This window comes from Cryptomeria japonica, chromosome 3 (assembly GCF_030272615.1).
Source record: "Cryptomeria japonica chromosome 3, Sugi_1.0, whole genome shotgun sequence".
In the NCBI taxonomy this organism is placed as follows: Eukaryota; Viridiplantae; Streptophyta; class Pinopsida; order Cupressales; family Cupressaceae; genus Cryptomeria; species Cryptomeria japonica.
Window position 1 is genome coordinate 135,887,612 of NC_081407.1, and position 11,775 is coordinate 135,899,386.

Here is an 11,775-nt window from a genome sequence, read left to right on the forward strand (position 1 = left end):
GGTATATTGTTTGTGGTTATAGGATTTACTCTTGCAACAAATTTATATTATACATTGTCAATAATTATTCCACATACAAATCAACAAATGACCAAATGTTTGTCAAGATAGACCCTTGCATTAACACATAGGAAGCTATGAATGCCATTGAAAATATCATAAATACGTTCTTTAAGAAGTTTATATAATTCTTTTTTGCTTTATATAAAATATCATAACTATGTGATAAATGATATAGTTGTTATGTGGATAAATATTATTTTTACATTGGAGTACTTCATATTATAAGTTTTTTCTATAACAAATATAAAAGGTGCAAATACCTTGTAGTTTATCATGGAGTGTGAAAGTTTGTATATTATTATCATAATAATAAATAATATTGTGGTCTTTGTGTTCAACTATTGGGTCATTTGTCTTGGATATAAAAGGTTAACAATAACAATATTTATAGTTACAAAAGGTATCAAGATCATTTAGGTTGCATATAAATTATATTTTGAATAAGAATATAATGTTGTTCTAACAATAACAAGAAATGATATTTTTTTGTTCAACTAGTAGGATTCTAACCTTTAGGTCATTTGTCTTGGATATAAAGGTTAACAGTAACAATATTTATGGTTTCGAAAGGTATTGAGATCATTTAGGTTGCATTCAAATGATATTTTTTTGGTTCAACTAGTAGAATTCTATGATAAAGTTTCATTCAAAATTTTTAAAAAGTTATTTCAAGAAGACTTCTTAGTAGAATCATTTCGGTTGCATATAAATTATATTTTGAATAAGAATACTATGTTGTTCTAACAACAAATGATATTTTTTTTGTTCAACTAGTAAAGATTCCATGATAATGTTTCATTCAAATTTTTAAAAAGTTATTTCAAAGAGACTTCTTAGTAGACATGTTGATGTGACGAATTACATGATGAGTCAAACCTCCAAACCTTAATTGTAGATAAATAAATCCATATTACATTTCTTAAAAACATTAAAAAATCACAAAACTTCATATTACAGCGACATGATGACAAAGTTAGCAGTACAACTAATAACCTTTATTCCTTAAATACATAACTCAAAAACCACAAATTTTGTAAATTGGAAAATAATAATAAGCTTATAAATTTATTGCTTTTAATTAGAAAAAAGGCCCAATTGCAAATAGAATCTACCGCCGGTTAAAACTTTGAATAGTGATATACTCTCTAGAACATTCTACACAGGCCACATACCGTCAAATTTCAGCCCAAAAGTTGAACCCTGATTTGACATAAAGGAGAAAATATGGCCGAGACCTCAAATCAATTACTCAACTTACAATGGCTGCAGAATGATTGGGACGCCGTGTCTGGGTTTGAGGGTAAGTACAGATATTGGGGCATGACGATAAGAAGGAGATAAATGGAACTTAAAATTAGCAATAATCATCGCCAGTACTATTTTTGCTTCCATGATGGCAAAACTTTGGCCCACGCATTTGCGAGGGCCGTAGGAGAAGGGAATGAAGCCCATTGGATTGTTATTGCAGGCCCTGGCAGTGCCATTAGCAAAGCGTTTTGGGTTGAATTCATTGGCGTCCTCGCCCCAAATGTCTTTGTCATGATGAATGGCAAGAACAGGAATCCATACAGATAAACCCTTCGGAATGAAAAGGTCGCCCAGCTTCATGTCGGCAAATGCTTCTTTCGCGAATAAACTTGCCGGTGTGTATAATCTCAATGATTCGTTCAGTATCATACCCATCTGCATGCACCACTTTGTTGATTAGAACGGGTAGAATCCTCAAAAGTTAATAGAACACCATTTTTCCTATAAAAATTCTAAAATGTTGAACCAGGGTTTGATTCAGGTGTTCCTTGATCAAGCCCATTTTTCTGAATTCTGTACTTATAATTAACTTTTAACGTTTTAGTCCTTGTTTTGTTGGCCATCATGAAGGGAATTTTACCAGTGGGTTAGCAGCAGGTTTGAGTCTGTTACCATGGGCACTTTGATGTCTGTGTAGGTTCCACCTTGAACAGGGCTTTTTAGGGAGAGCAAACAAAGAAATTTTTTTTATCTCTCTGTTAATTGGCTGGGATAAAGAAAGGAATTTTTGCAAGATAGAATCTTTTTACCACACTTTTGGTTTCAATTTCCTGTAGTTTCTATTTGAGGTAGGTATTTCACATGTTTCTGGTATCTAGGTTTGGGTAAAAGAAGAAATTTTATCAATCTCTTTTTCACATGTTGGGCTGAAGGGGGGAATTTTGTTCAATTGAGAATGTCACGTTTCCTTTTATGTGGACCACAGGAAGGGAATTTTATCAATTTCTATATTCTATGGTTTGGAATATAGAAGAGAACTTTGTTGAAGTTGAGTCTGTTGAGGTAAACTCAAAACCAAAACTAAAGAAAAAAACTTCATCAATCAAAACTTTTTCATATTGAATCTCTTTTACTCCAAAGGACAATTCCTTTAAAGATGGGAATCTTGTCAAACTGGGACTCCTTTGCTACTAACTTTTTGTAGTCCCCACTTGAGGCACCCATTTTTTAAGTCCCTTTTATGTAGACAATGGGTAAAGAAATAAATTTTATTCTAGGCTGCAAAGCAATAATAACATCAGGGCCAGCCACATAAATAGTTTAACAATTTCTTTTTAAGATATATTCAATGAATATTATGCGGAGAGAATGAGTGAGCTCATTGTCAAGATAAAATGCAGAATGCAGGTGGTCAGTACTTCACACTGATAAAACAGGGAGTCTACAGTCCCATAAATTTTTCTTGACCTTGTCATGTTAAAAGTTCTCTATCTATATAGAAGGGAACTTTGCGGAGGTTGAGTCTTCTTTAGATATTTGATAGCTACCTTCTTTTTTATGGAAACTTTATCAATCTCTTTGTTCTATTGGTCAGGGTATGTAAAGACACATCGTCATATCGAATCTCCTTTACTTTCAAAGGCTAAATCCTTCTTGTCCCCACTTCAAATAGGTATTTCAAAAGCCATTATCATGTGGACCATGGTAAATCAGAAACTTTCACATTTACCATCAATCTTTATCTTCTATAGATTAAGAGAAAGAAGGTAACATTATAGAAGTCGAGTCTTCTTTACTATTAGTAGTTAATTCTTCACAATCTTCATTTCTAAATAGATATTTTAATGCTTTTTTTTATGTAAATCTTAAACTTAAGATAAAGAAAATGCTTTGTCAATCAATATTTTTTATAGATCATGATATAGAAAGAAACTTTTGTCATATCAAGTCTCCTCTACCATCACAATATCAAGTCTCCTCTACCATCACAATTTTATTAGATATATTATTTCATAATTCCCTTTATATAGATTCAATATATATATTTAAAAAATTAATAGAAAAATTGAATTTCCCATACCAGTGACGATTATGGATATGTCCTACCTACCCTAAGTTTCATGGTTACCTCCCTTCCTAGAAATAATTTAAATAATAAACACTTTCTCCCAAGAATCCAAATCTTTGCAACTAAGAACTCTTAGTAGTTTAATTTTTCAAAACTTTTGTGTGAGAAACGTAAATTTTTTTAAATTCTAAATATGGAAAATTGGTAGCATGTAAGAACTTACAATTTTCATGTGAGGAAGTGTGTTGAAGTTAGGAGGACGGTTGTTGCAGAGGGAGAGCACTTCTTGACGAGCACGTTGTTGCCACTGGGGATGGAGTGCAAGCAACATGGTGGTCCATGTGAGTAGAGTGGAGGTGGTGTCTTGGCCAGCAAAAAAGAAAGTTTTGCATTCATCCATGAGCTCCTGTGTAGTGAAATTGGTGGAACCCTTATCACATTCGGCCAACATCAACCCCAATAAGTCATGCCCATATGATGTGCTTCTTCCCATGCTAACTGACTCCCTTCGAGATTCCACCACTCTTTGCAGAGACTCTTCTACTTCCTCCTTCAATTTCACCACCTGTCGCTTCTTCCTCAAGCTACACATATAGTAATCTTGTCAACACTATTACCAAGTTCTCTAAGTAGATGCTAGACAGGTTTTCTTTGTTCTAAATAACTTAAGTATGGGACATACTCAGTTCTTGAACAACCAAGTAATGAACATGTTTATTGTTTTTTTTTGAAAGAATTGAAAAGATTAAACAGAAAGCTTTGAAAGTATTTATAAATAACTTTTTGTAAGTCAAAAAGATATGTGTATAGTATTTTTTTAATAGCCATAAAAAAATAATAATTCTACTAAAGAAAACGGCTCATGAAATTTGAATAGAATGAGAAGATTATAAAATTATTTGATTAGACAACTGAGAAAGCACTTAAACTTTAACCACTTCGATTCTGTGTACTACAATGGTTCTACCGACTTAAACTTTACGCACTTTAGGAAAATAAGATTTACCCATTGCTAGGGAACCAAGAATAGCGACCACCACGAGAAGAAAGCTTTTGCAGGAGACCCAACTTTTCAAACACTCTTTTCCCTTCTTCATAGCTGCTTCCAAATTCAGTCTTAGCTATAATGTCAGCAGCGAGGCGCATAAAATGCTCCATCACCTCAATCTCCACTTCTCCACTAGTTTCCTCAACACTTTTTTTCCACTTGTTTATCAAACAAGCTGTGCTCTCCACCATGTGAACCACATGCCCCTGCACATTAGAGAATTATGACTTCATCCATGAAAAGAACAAAACAAAACTGAATTTTACTTATGTCATGGAACTCTCAGAAAGCTACATGAATCTGGTTTAAACCCTTCAATAGGCTAGGGAGACTTGATTTATGTACCTTGAGGTTTTCATGGTGGAAAGCAGGAGCAATGATGTGGCGCTGGTTAACCCAGTCTTGGCCATTAGCCATTAGGAGGCCTTTTCCAATAAAGTTTTTAACACCCTTCTGTTGCAGCTCTGATTTTCCATACGACAGGCCGTGCTTTGCTGAGAGAAGTTCTTTGATCAGTTCTGGTTCTGATATCGTCAGCCGAGGTTCTGTGCCCCACCAGAAAATGAAGCGTTTACCTGTTTACACAAGAAAGAAAAAACAATAAGAATAGAACAAGGAATGAGAAGTTATTTATCTTATTAGAAAGAAGCCAAAGATCTTTAGAGAAAAACTCTGAAATTTCAGTTGCAGCTTTCTAGAGGTTTCTTTCACTCCCAAAGGATGTAAAACAAACAAAAAGTTAGTACAAATGTCGAACTGATGAATGCATGTGTGTGTTTGTTCTCAGATTTTGTGTCATTCTCTTTGTATAAGAACATCAAACAAATGGACTGTATAATTCTGGTAAATGTTTGGGTCACATTTGGACAATAAGCTATCAATGCTTGACATTTTCTAAACCTCTTAGAATTTTCTAACCCAACAGAATGGCCTGCTTACCCATGTGATCTGTTAAACCAGAGAAGAGAATAAATGTTCTCCAAGAATACCAGGCATGGAAGACAACATGAACTGGATTATTTAATTTTTTATTACTTAAAATTCCAACAGTTCATAGTTTTCTTACAAAAAGGTTTCTCCTAGAATCATGTATACAGTTTTTAAGCTTTTTATTTAGTATTAAGCATTTATGAAAGATCTAAATTTAAGATATAAAATTTTTCAAATTTCTTGAATATTTTTGAGATTAGATTATGTGAAGTTTTTTCTTCTTCAATATTTCAAATCACAGTCTACAATCAATCATCAGGATGGGCCAGCAAGAGAAGAGAATGTTTTCTCTTCCCGTGCTGACTGATTCTGATGATGGACTGTCATCCCAAACATTGATAGAAGAAAAAAACTTACATAATCTATTCAAAAGATTCTAAATGTTTGAATACTATTCTTATCCAAAAATCTTATGAATATATTAATGATTATAAAAGAACCTCTATAATTAAATATATACTTTATAACTGCTTTCAAATTCTAATTTTTAATCACCTAAATGCAATGCACTGAGAACCTAGTGGAGTTTCTATGATGATAGATTTTGTTCGCTTTTAAGTATATGATAAAGTGGGATCTTATAAACATGACTCAAACTTACAGTAAAGTGGGCTTTTATAAAGCATTAATTATCAAAAATTGACAAAAAGCTTTTTATAGGGATGGACTTGACAAATTGAAAGATAACTCTCCATAAACAAGCAGCTGATTTCATCAAACATAATGATACTGCAAAATGTAACTAGAGCAATTATAATCTTTTCTTTTAAATTGGAATCCTCTGAGAAGCATATTAATGTTTGTTCTTCACCTAAGCTTACTAGGCATCAATGATATCTTTCCATGCTATACACAGCCTATGGGACTGACAAAACCAAATTATATACAATTTACTTCACACCCACAAATCTTCCTATCCCCCTCTACCTGTAAAAACACTAACTACATAACATGAAGAACTGTGATTAAATACCATAGACAGTCGACCATTGTACATAGTGTGGCATAAGTCTATCTACAATGTCATGAGTGATAGCATTCATGTCTTGGGCAGCCTTGTGTTCTCTTAATTTAGTCATATCACCCAGATTTCCAGTGAAGAAACGAGGAGTTGGGCCTCTAATGCCTTGTTCTGCCATAATCTTGGTGATACTGTAAGGCTTCCACCAGTACGTGTAAACCCAACTGGACATCATCTTCAAGACTTTGAAAACAAGTATTATAATTATCACCCACCATAACAACAGCACTGTAAATAATATTATTATTCTATTTGTGCACCAGTCAGCAACAGCAACGCTATAACTAGCCATGAAAACTTCAGGACAATAATAAAACCCTTGGCCTGCAGAGCACATATGATTGACACCTAGATTTATAGGCATGTAGAGCTTATAAATTTACAAAAAGATTTTTTTTTCTCTTTTTCTTCTTTTTCTTTTGACACAAGAACACCTAACAGTGACTGAGTCACTTCAAGTCCTAAATGAACTTAAACTCGTAAGCCACTAAAGTTGACATTTGCTGATATTCTTAGATTCATATAGAAAATGCGCGAAACCCTGAACTGTACAGGGCAAAGTTTCTTGCGCTGGAAAACCCGAGGTCGGCGCCGCCACATGAAACAACATCATGAACAACATCATATGCCATATACTAAATGTAGACGCAGGTATGGAGGAAAAAATAAAAATTTGCTGAGTGGTGAACTGTGGGGAATATTTTAAACCTGTTAATAAAGTTGGATCACTTAAAAAATTCACTGAAAATTAAGTTTCATTCAATACAAATCCATAATTCTTATTCCCAACTCTTAGAGATTACAAAAACAATCCAAATTTTAAAAAGTGGAGAACATTGAGTGCATAGCACTAAGGATTTCATGCCCAGTTAGTGGTGAATATTAACGAGACATTTAGTCGGCACCACTCTATGCATAAGCACATTTTCTATGTTGAAATACTTAATCCTACTTTATGCTTCTTCACCCAGTAGTATAAATGATTAAAATAAAAAATTGCACGGTTATAGAAATAAGCGTGCAAAACAAAAGTGGCAAATTTTCATCCTGTACATATTCCTTTTGATGTAACTTGTATTGGGTTGATCATGCTTGTAGTGTTCCTTTATCTCTTCGCTGTTCAGATGTGGTCTGTACTGTTTCAACGCAAATCTTTATCATCAAAATATGCAAACAAAATCTTTTCTCTTATTTCAAAAGTTCTTTTTTTTTTTTAACATAATTGAATCTAAAAATATATCAAATATTTCGGACTGTATCAAATTAGTGGTCTGGATTGTGAAAATTTCATGTCTTGTATGATTATTTTTTATTTTGCTTTAATTGTCTCAAAAGTTCCTCTTCTTAATATTGTGATCCAAAATGGTTGGAACATATACATGGTTAAAACCAAAAGTAATCATACATTTCTTCATGGACTGTAGAAAATTTGTGTCTAATAATTTTATTTAATCTAATTAATACTAATTATATGAAAGTTATTATTTGGGTTAAGTGATTTTTGTTGTGGAAATGATTGTGGATAACTTTTTTGTTGTTTAATTTTGTATTTTAGATATTTTTTTAATTCAATACTACTTCAAACACTGACCGGTAGATATACTTAACAAGTTTGTTAAACAATATGCATGCAATCCAAAGAGATATAACAACATCCACAATAAGTATAACATCCACCATAACACGAGAGTTTATACGTGGAAAACCCAAATAGGTAAAAACCACGGTGAGATGAGACTCACAAGTTAACTATCTGCAGTAATAGATAACTGACCAGTTAAGGTCTACAAAGTGCTCTGCTAGGAGCGAATCCTGTTAAATATCCCAAAGCTTAGTTAAAAGCTATAACCTATAAAAGGAAGTACCCTATAAGGAGTAACCTTGGTGGAGGATTTCTGAATCTAAACTAATGGATCACCTGGTTATTGGATTTGTACAATGAAGCTTGTTAGAGCTTACTCGGTTAGGGGATTTGACTATTGCAGTGATTAGAAAAAAACATGTGGTATGATCTAGTAGTAGCACAACTTGCTTGTATAGATCCTCTTCTGCGCACTCAACATTTCATTACCAACATACTTTGCAACTTAATACTTCTGCCTTCGCACATAACATATCTCTTTCGCTCATACAAAATGATTCATTGTGATGTCAATATATAGACATTTAGATTTCATCTCGGCCTCTAGAAATCATATCACAATTACCTAGGTGCAGTGTATCTGGGCAAACAATCATAACGTATCACAAAAATACTGCTAAAAATTGTCGGTAAGAATAACTCATCACGACTAGTGATAACTCATCACATAATCAATGAATACCGGTTGGAACAACAATATCGGTTGGAGTTAATCATATAAACCGTTTATCCTTTGATGCTCCTTTGATAATCTCTGCTGGATCTTCATGTTGATGCCGAGTTATGTATAACCATTGGTTGTCTCCATGCATATACTGGTTGTCACCTTGTACCGGTTAGATATAAACCTCTAGTATACCGATTGTAATATAAACAACTTTGAAGTCACACCGGTAGACAATATGAACATATGTGTGTGTATGTGTTTCATCAATGACAACATATGATGAAGTTATTCATTACAATCATCATCAAGCCAACAATCTTCCCCTTTGGCATTGATGACAACACTTTGAAATTTTTTTACAGTAATACCGCTAAGTGTGCTTACAACAAAAAATTATACACATATACATATACTCCCCTCTACTACATACATCATACAAAAATTTCACAACACATACATATTTCTACTCCCCTTTTTACAACAATGCCAAATTGAAAAACAATATATATATATATATATATATAAAATTTGTATCAAAATGTTTTACACATACAAAAACTTGAAAAATTGAATCAAGATTCATGCATTGCTAGCCTCATAAAAATAGCATTAAAGTTCCTCTTCAACTGAGATAAAGCATTTTCCCATGTCTTCAACAAGTTCTCAATGAACTCAAGTGTAGACATGATCTAAGTACGGAACTCTTCCATTGAATCAAGTGTATAGGTTTATGGAGCAGCCCAAATAGCTTCTGCATTCTTGTAGGCTCTTTGCAGTATGTCCACTTGGGATGTGAGTAGATTCTTCAATTCCTTCAGTGACTAGAGTTTTTTTGTTTTTTCAAGATCATAGGTATCTAACCTGTTTTGCAAATCATCCATAGATTTGCTAAAAGCAAAAATAGAATCTCGAAGTGGTACATATGCATTGCATATTTTTTCTAGCTCTTGCTCTGTTTCAGCTCGCCTGTTATTGATATCAGAATAAAATAATGAAACATTAGAAGTAGATGCAAGATATTTCCCTCTTGTTTCAATAGTTTTTCTTAATAAATCTTTATTAAGAGATAGATCAATTTTTCCTGTATCAATCTCTTTCATAAGCTGCTCTCCACGCTTCTTCCTGTAACTCTTCTCAACATAAGTTTGTGTTGCTTCTTCTAGGGACTTAATTTGGTTAGATGCATCAGCAACCAATTGACCAAGTTTGCTAATAGGTGTCAAATGCCCTGTAGCAGTTTCCGGTAGTAGACTTGTCAGAATATCCACGACATTCTGAATAGTTTCAGCTTCCATTCTCTATTCTTTAAGTCTCTTCTTGTGTGCCCTAGATTGCATGACAGTTGCAATCTTCATCATTTCAGATGCACTCATATTATCAACAAATATAGGCCCTGAGATGCCTAATGAGTCATCATCATCTTCATCAGTTTATTGTATGACTAATGATTTTACTTGTTCAGAAGATGCTACCTTAACAATCTCTTCTTTCTCTTGTTCTTTCTCCGTTTCTTGTTCAAAAATCTGTGTATCAACTTTTTCATCATATTCCTTCTGAGTGTCCTGTGAAACCGGTGGGAGTTGAGGTTTCACTGGTGGAATATCCACTCCTGGTTGAGTTGCCGATTTCTCAACTTTAGTGACCTGTGAATCTGAAATTTCTGGTGGCTGCATATTTGGTGCAGTAATGACTCCAGATATATCTATTTCATCCTCAATATCATCAAGAAGTATGACTCGTTGGACAATAGTGTCATCCTTCTTCTTGACAGGATAGACAACATCAGCTTGCACAATTTCTTCCTCATCCATTTCATTTCGATCAACAGTATCTTGCTCATCCTTAGAGGAATGTATAAGTTTTTCCATTTGTTGGATATTACGAGCAATCAGATGAGTCTCATTCTCAACAGGTTGCACCTTTCCACTAATCAGCTTCAATATTCTTGTCTTGTAAGCAAAATGAACTTTGCACTTATCAACCAATTCATTTAGCTCATCCTTTGACAACTTAGAAAAATATTGTGCAAATACATCATCTATGATTTCTTTTTCTTTCTTTATTGCTTCCTCCCATTTATTCAAAAGAATAGTATACAAGGAATTAGAAATATCATTTTCAAGATCATGAGGTAATCTATTGTAATGGCACAAATAATTGATTACCTGTTGAATAATTTATTCCTTTTCATCTTCATTGAACGAATCAAAATGATCTTTGACATTATCAAATCTGTTTCTTCCTAATGTCTTCATTGTTCTCTCAAAGGTAGTCTCAGGCTTGTAAGTTAAAATATCAAAAGGCATAGTTGCCTTTGGCACTTCCTTCACTTGCTTGGCTGCTTTACTGGTTGCTTTTATTTTCTTGGGTTCCTCCTTAGTATCAGTACCTTCATATTCTTCTTGGAGAATTAATTTCCGACCTCTTTTCTTTGATGCAGTCTCCTTCTTTGCATATACTTTAGGTACCGGTTCCTTTTTAGTTTGGACACTTCGTGTCACTCTTGTACTTTTTATTACCAAAGGTGCTTGCTCAACCTTTTTCTTCTTACCTTTACCACTTATGGATTAAACACTACTAGTTTCAGCTGTTGCAGTTTGAACTTCAACTATATCCAATCTTGCCTTCTGTAGTCACATAAATGTGTCCATTTTAATTAAATGAATATTGACTATTTATTTGATTAAAAATCCACTAGCCATCAGTTAATTAAATTAATATTTAATTAATTCATCTTCAAACATTCTCCTATTAATTAAATAAATTATTCAATTTATTTTAATTAATTCATTAAACCAAATTCACAATCAATTAAATAAATAAATTCTATTTATTCAATTTAATCATCTTTTCTCTTTTAAATAAATTAAATAAAATATTTATTTAATCATTTATTCCCCCCACTTGCATTTTCCTACAAATGCAAGTTGCAATCACAAGTTGAAATAAATTAATTTTATTTTAATTAAAATCCTATTTTCCCTCACCCACCAAACCCACTTGCAATCCTAAACCCCTTCTAGATTCT

At 33.2% G+C, this 11,775-nt stretch overlaps 1 protein-coding gene across 1 annotated transcript; it reads right to left on the reverse strand.

The window, feature by feature from the left end:
- Nucleotides 1–1,109: 1,109 nt before the first annotated feature.
- LOC131027327 (cytokinin hydroxylase) lies at nucleotides 1,110–6,909 on the reverse strand. Its single transcript, XM_057957342.2, has 5 exons — nucleotides 6,391–6,909; nucleotides 4,773–5,002; nucleotides 4,386–4,633; nucleotides 3,603–3,963; nucleotides 1,110–1,746 (listed from the first exon to the last, which is right to left on the reverse strand). The coding sequence occupies exons 1-5, from the start codon at nucleotides 6,800–6,802 to the stop codon at nucleotides 1,318–1,320; spliced, it is 1,680 nt and encodes a 559-aa protein (XP_057813325.2). The 5' UTR covers nucleotides 6,803–6,909; the 3' UTR covers nucleotides 1,110–1,317.
- Between the last annotated feature and the right edge of the window lie 4,866 nt (nucleotides 6,910–11,775).

What these genes read in the sequence shown, in the direction of transcription:
- LOC131027327 (XM_057957342.2), bottom strand. Translation starts at nt 6,802, where the DNA reads ATGCCTATAAATCTAGGTGTCAATCATATGTGCTCTGCAGGCCAAGGG. An exon ending in TCTTGGTTCCCTAGCAATGG is followed by an intron (nt 3,964 to 4,385) that starts GTAAATCTTATT and finishes CTATATGTGTAG; the next exon opens with CTTGAGGAAGAAGCGACAGG. An exon ending in CACTTCCTCACATGAAAATT is followed by an intron (nt 1,747 to 3,602) that starts GTAAGTTCTTAC and finishes TGGTGCATGCAG; the next exon opens with ATGGGTATGATACTGAACGA.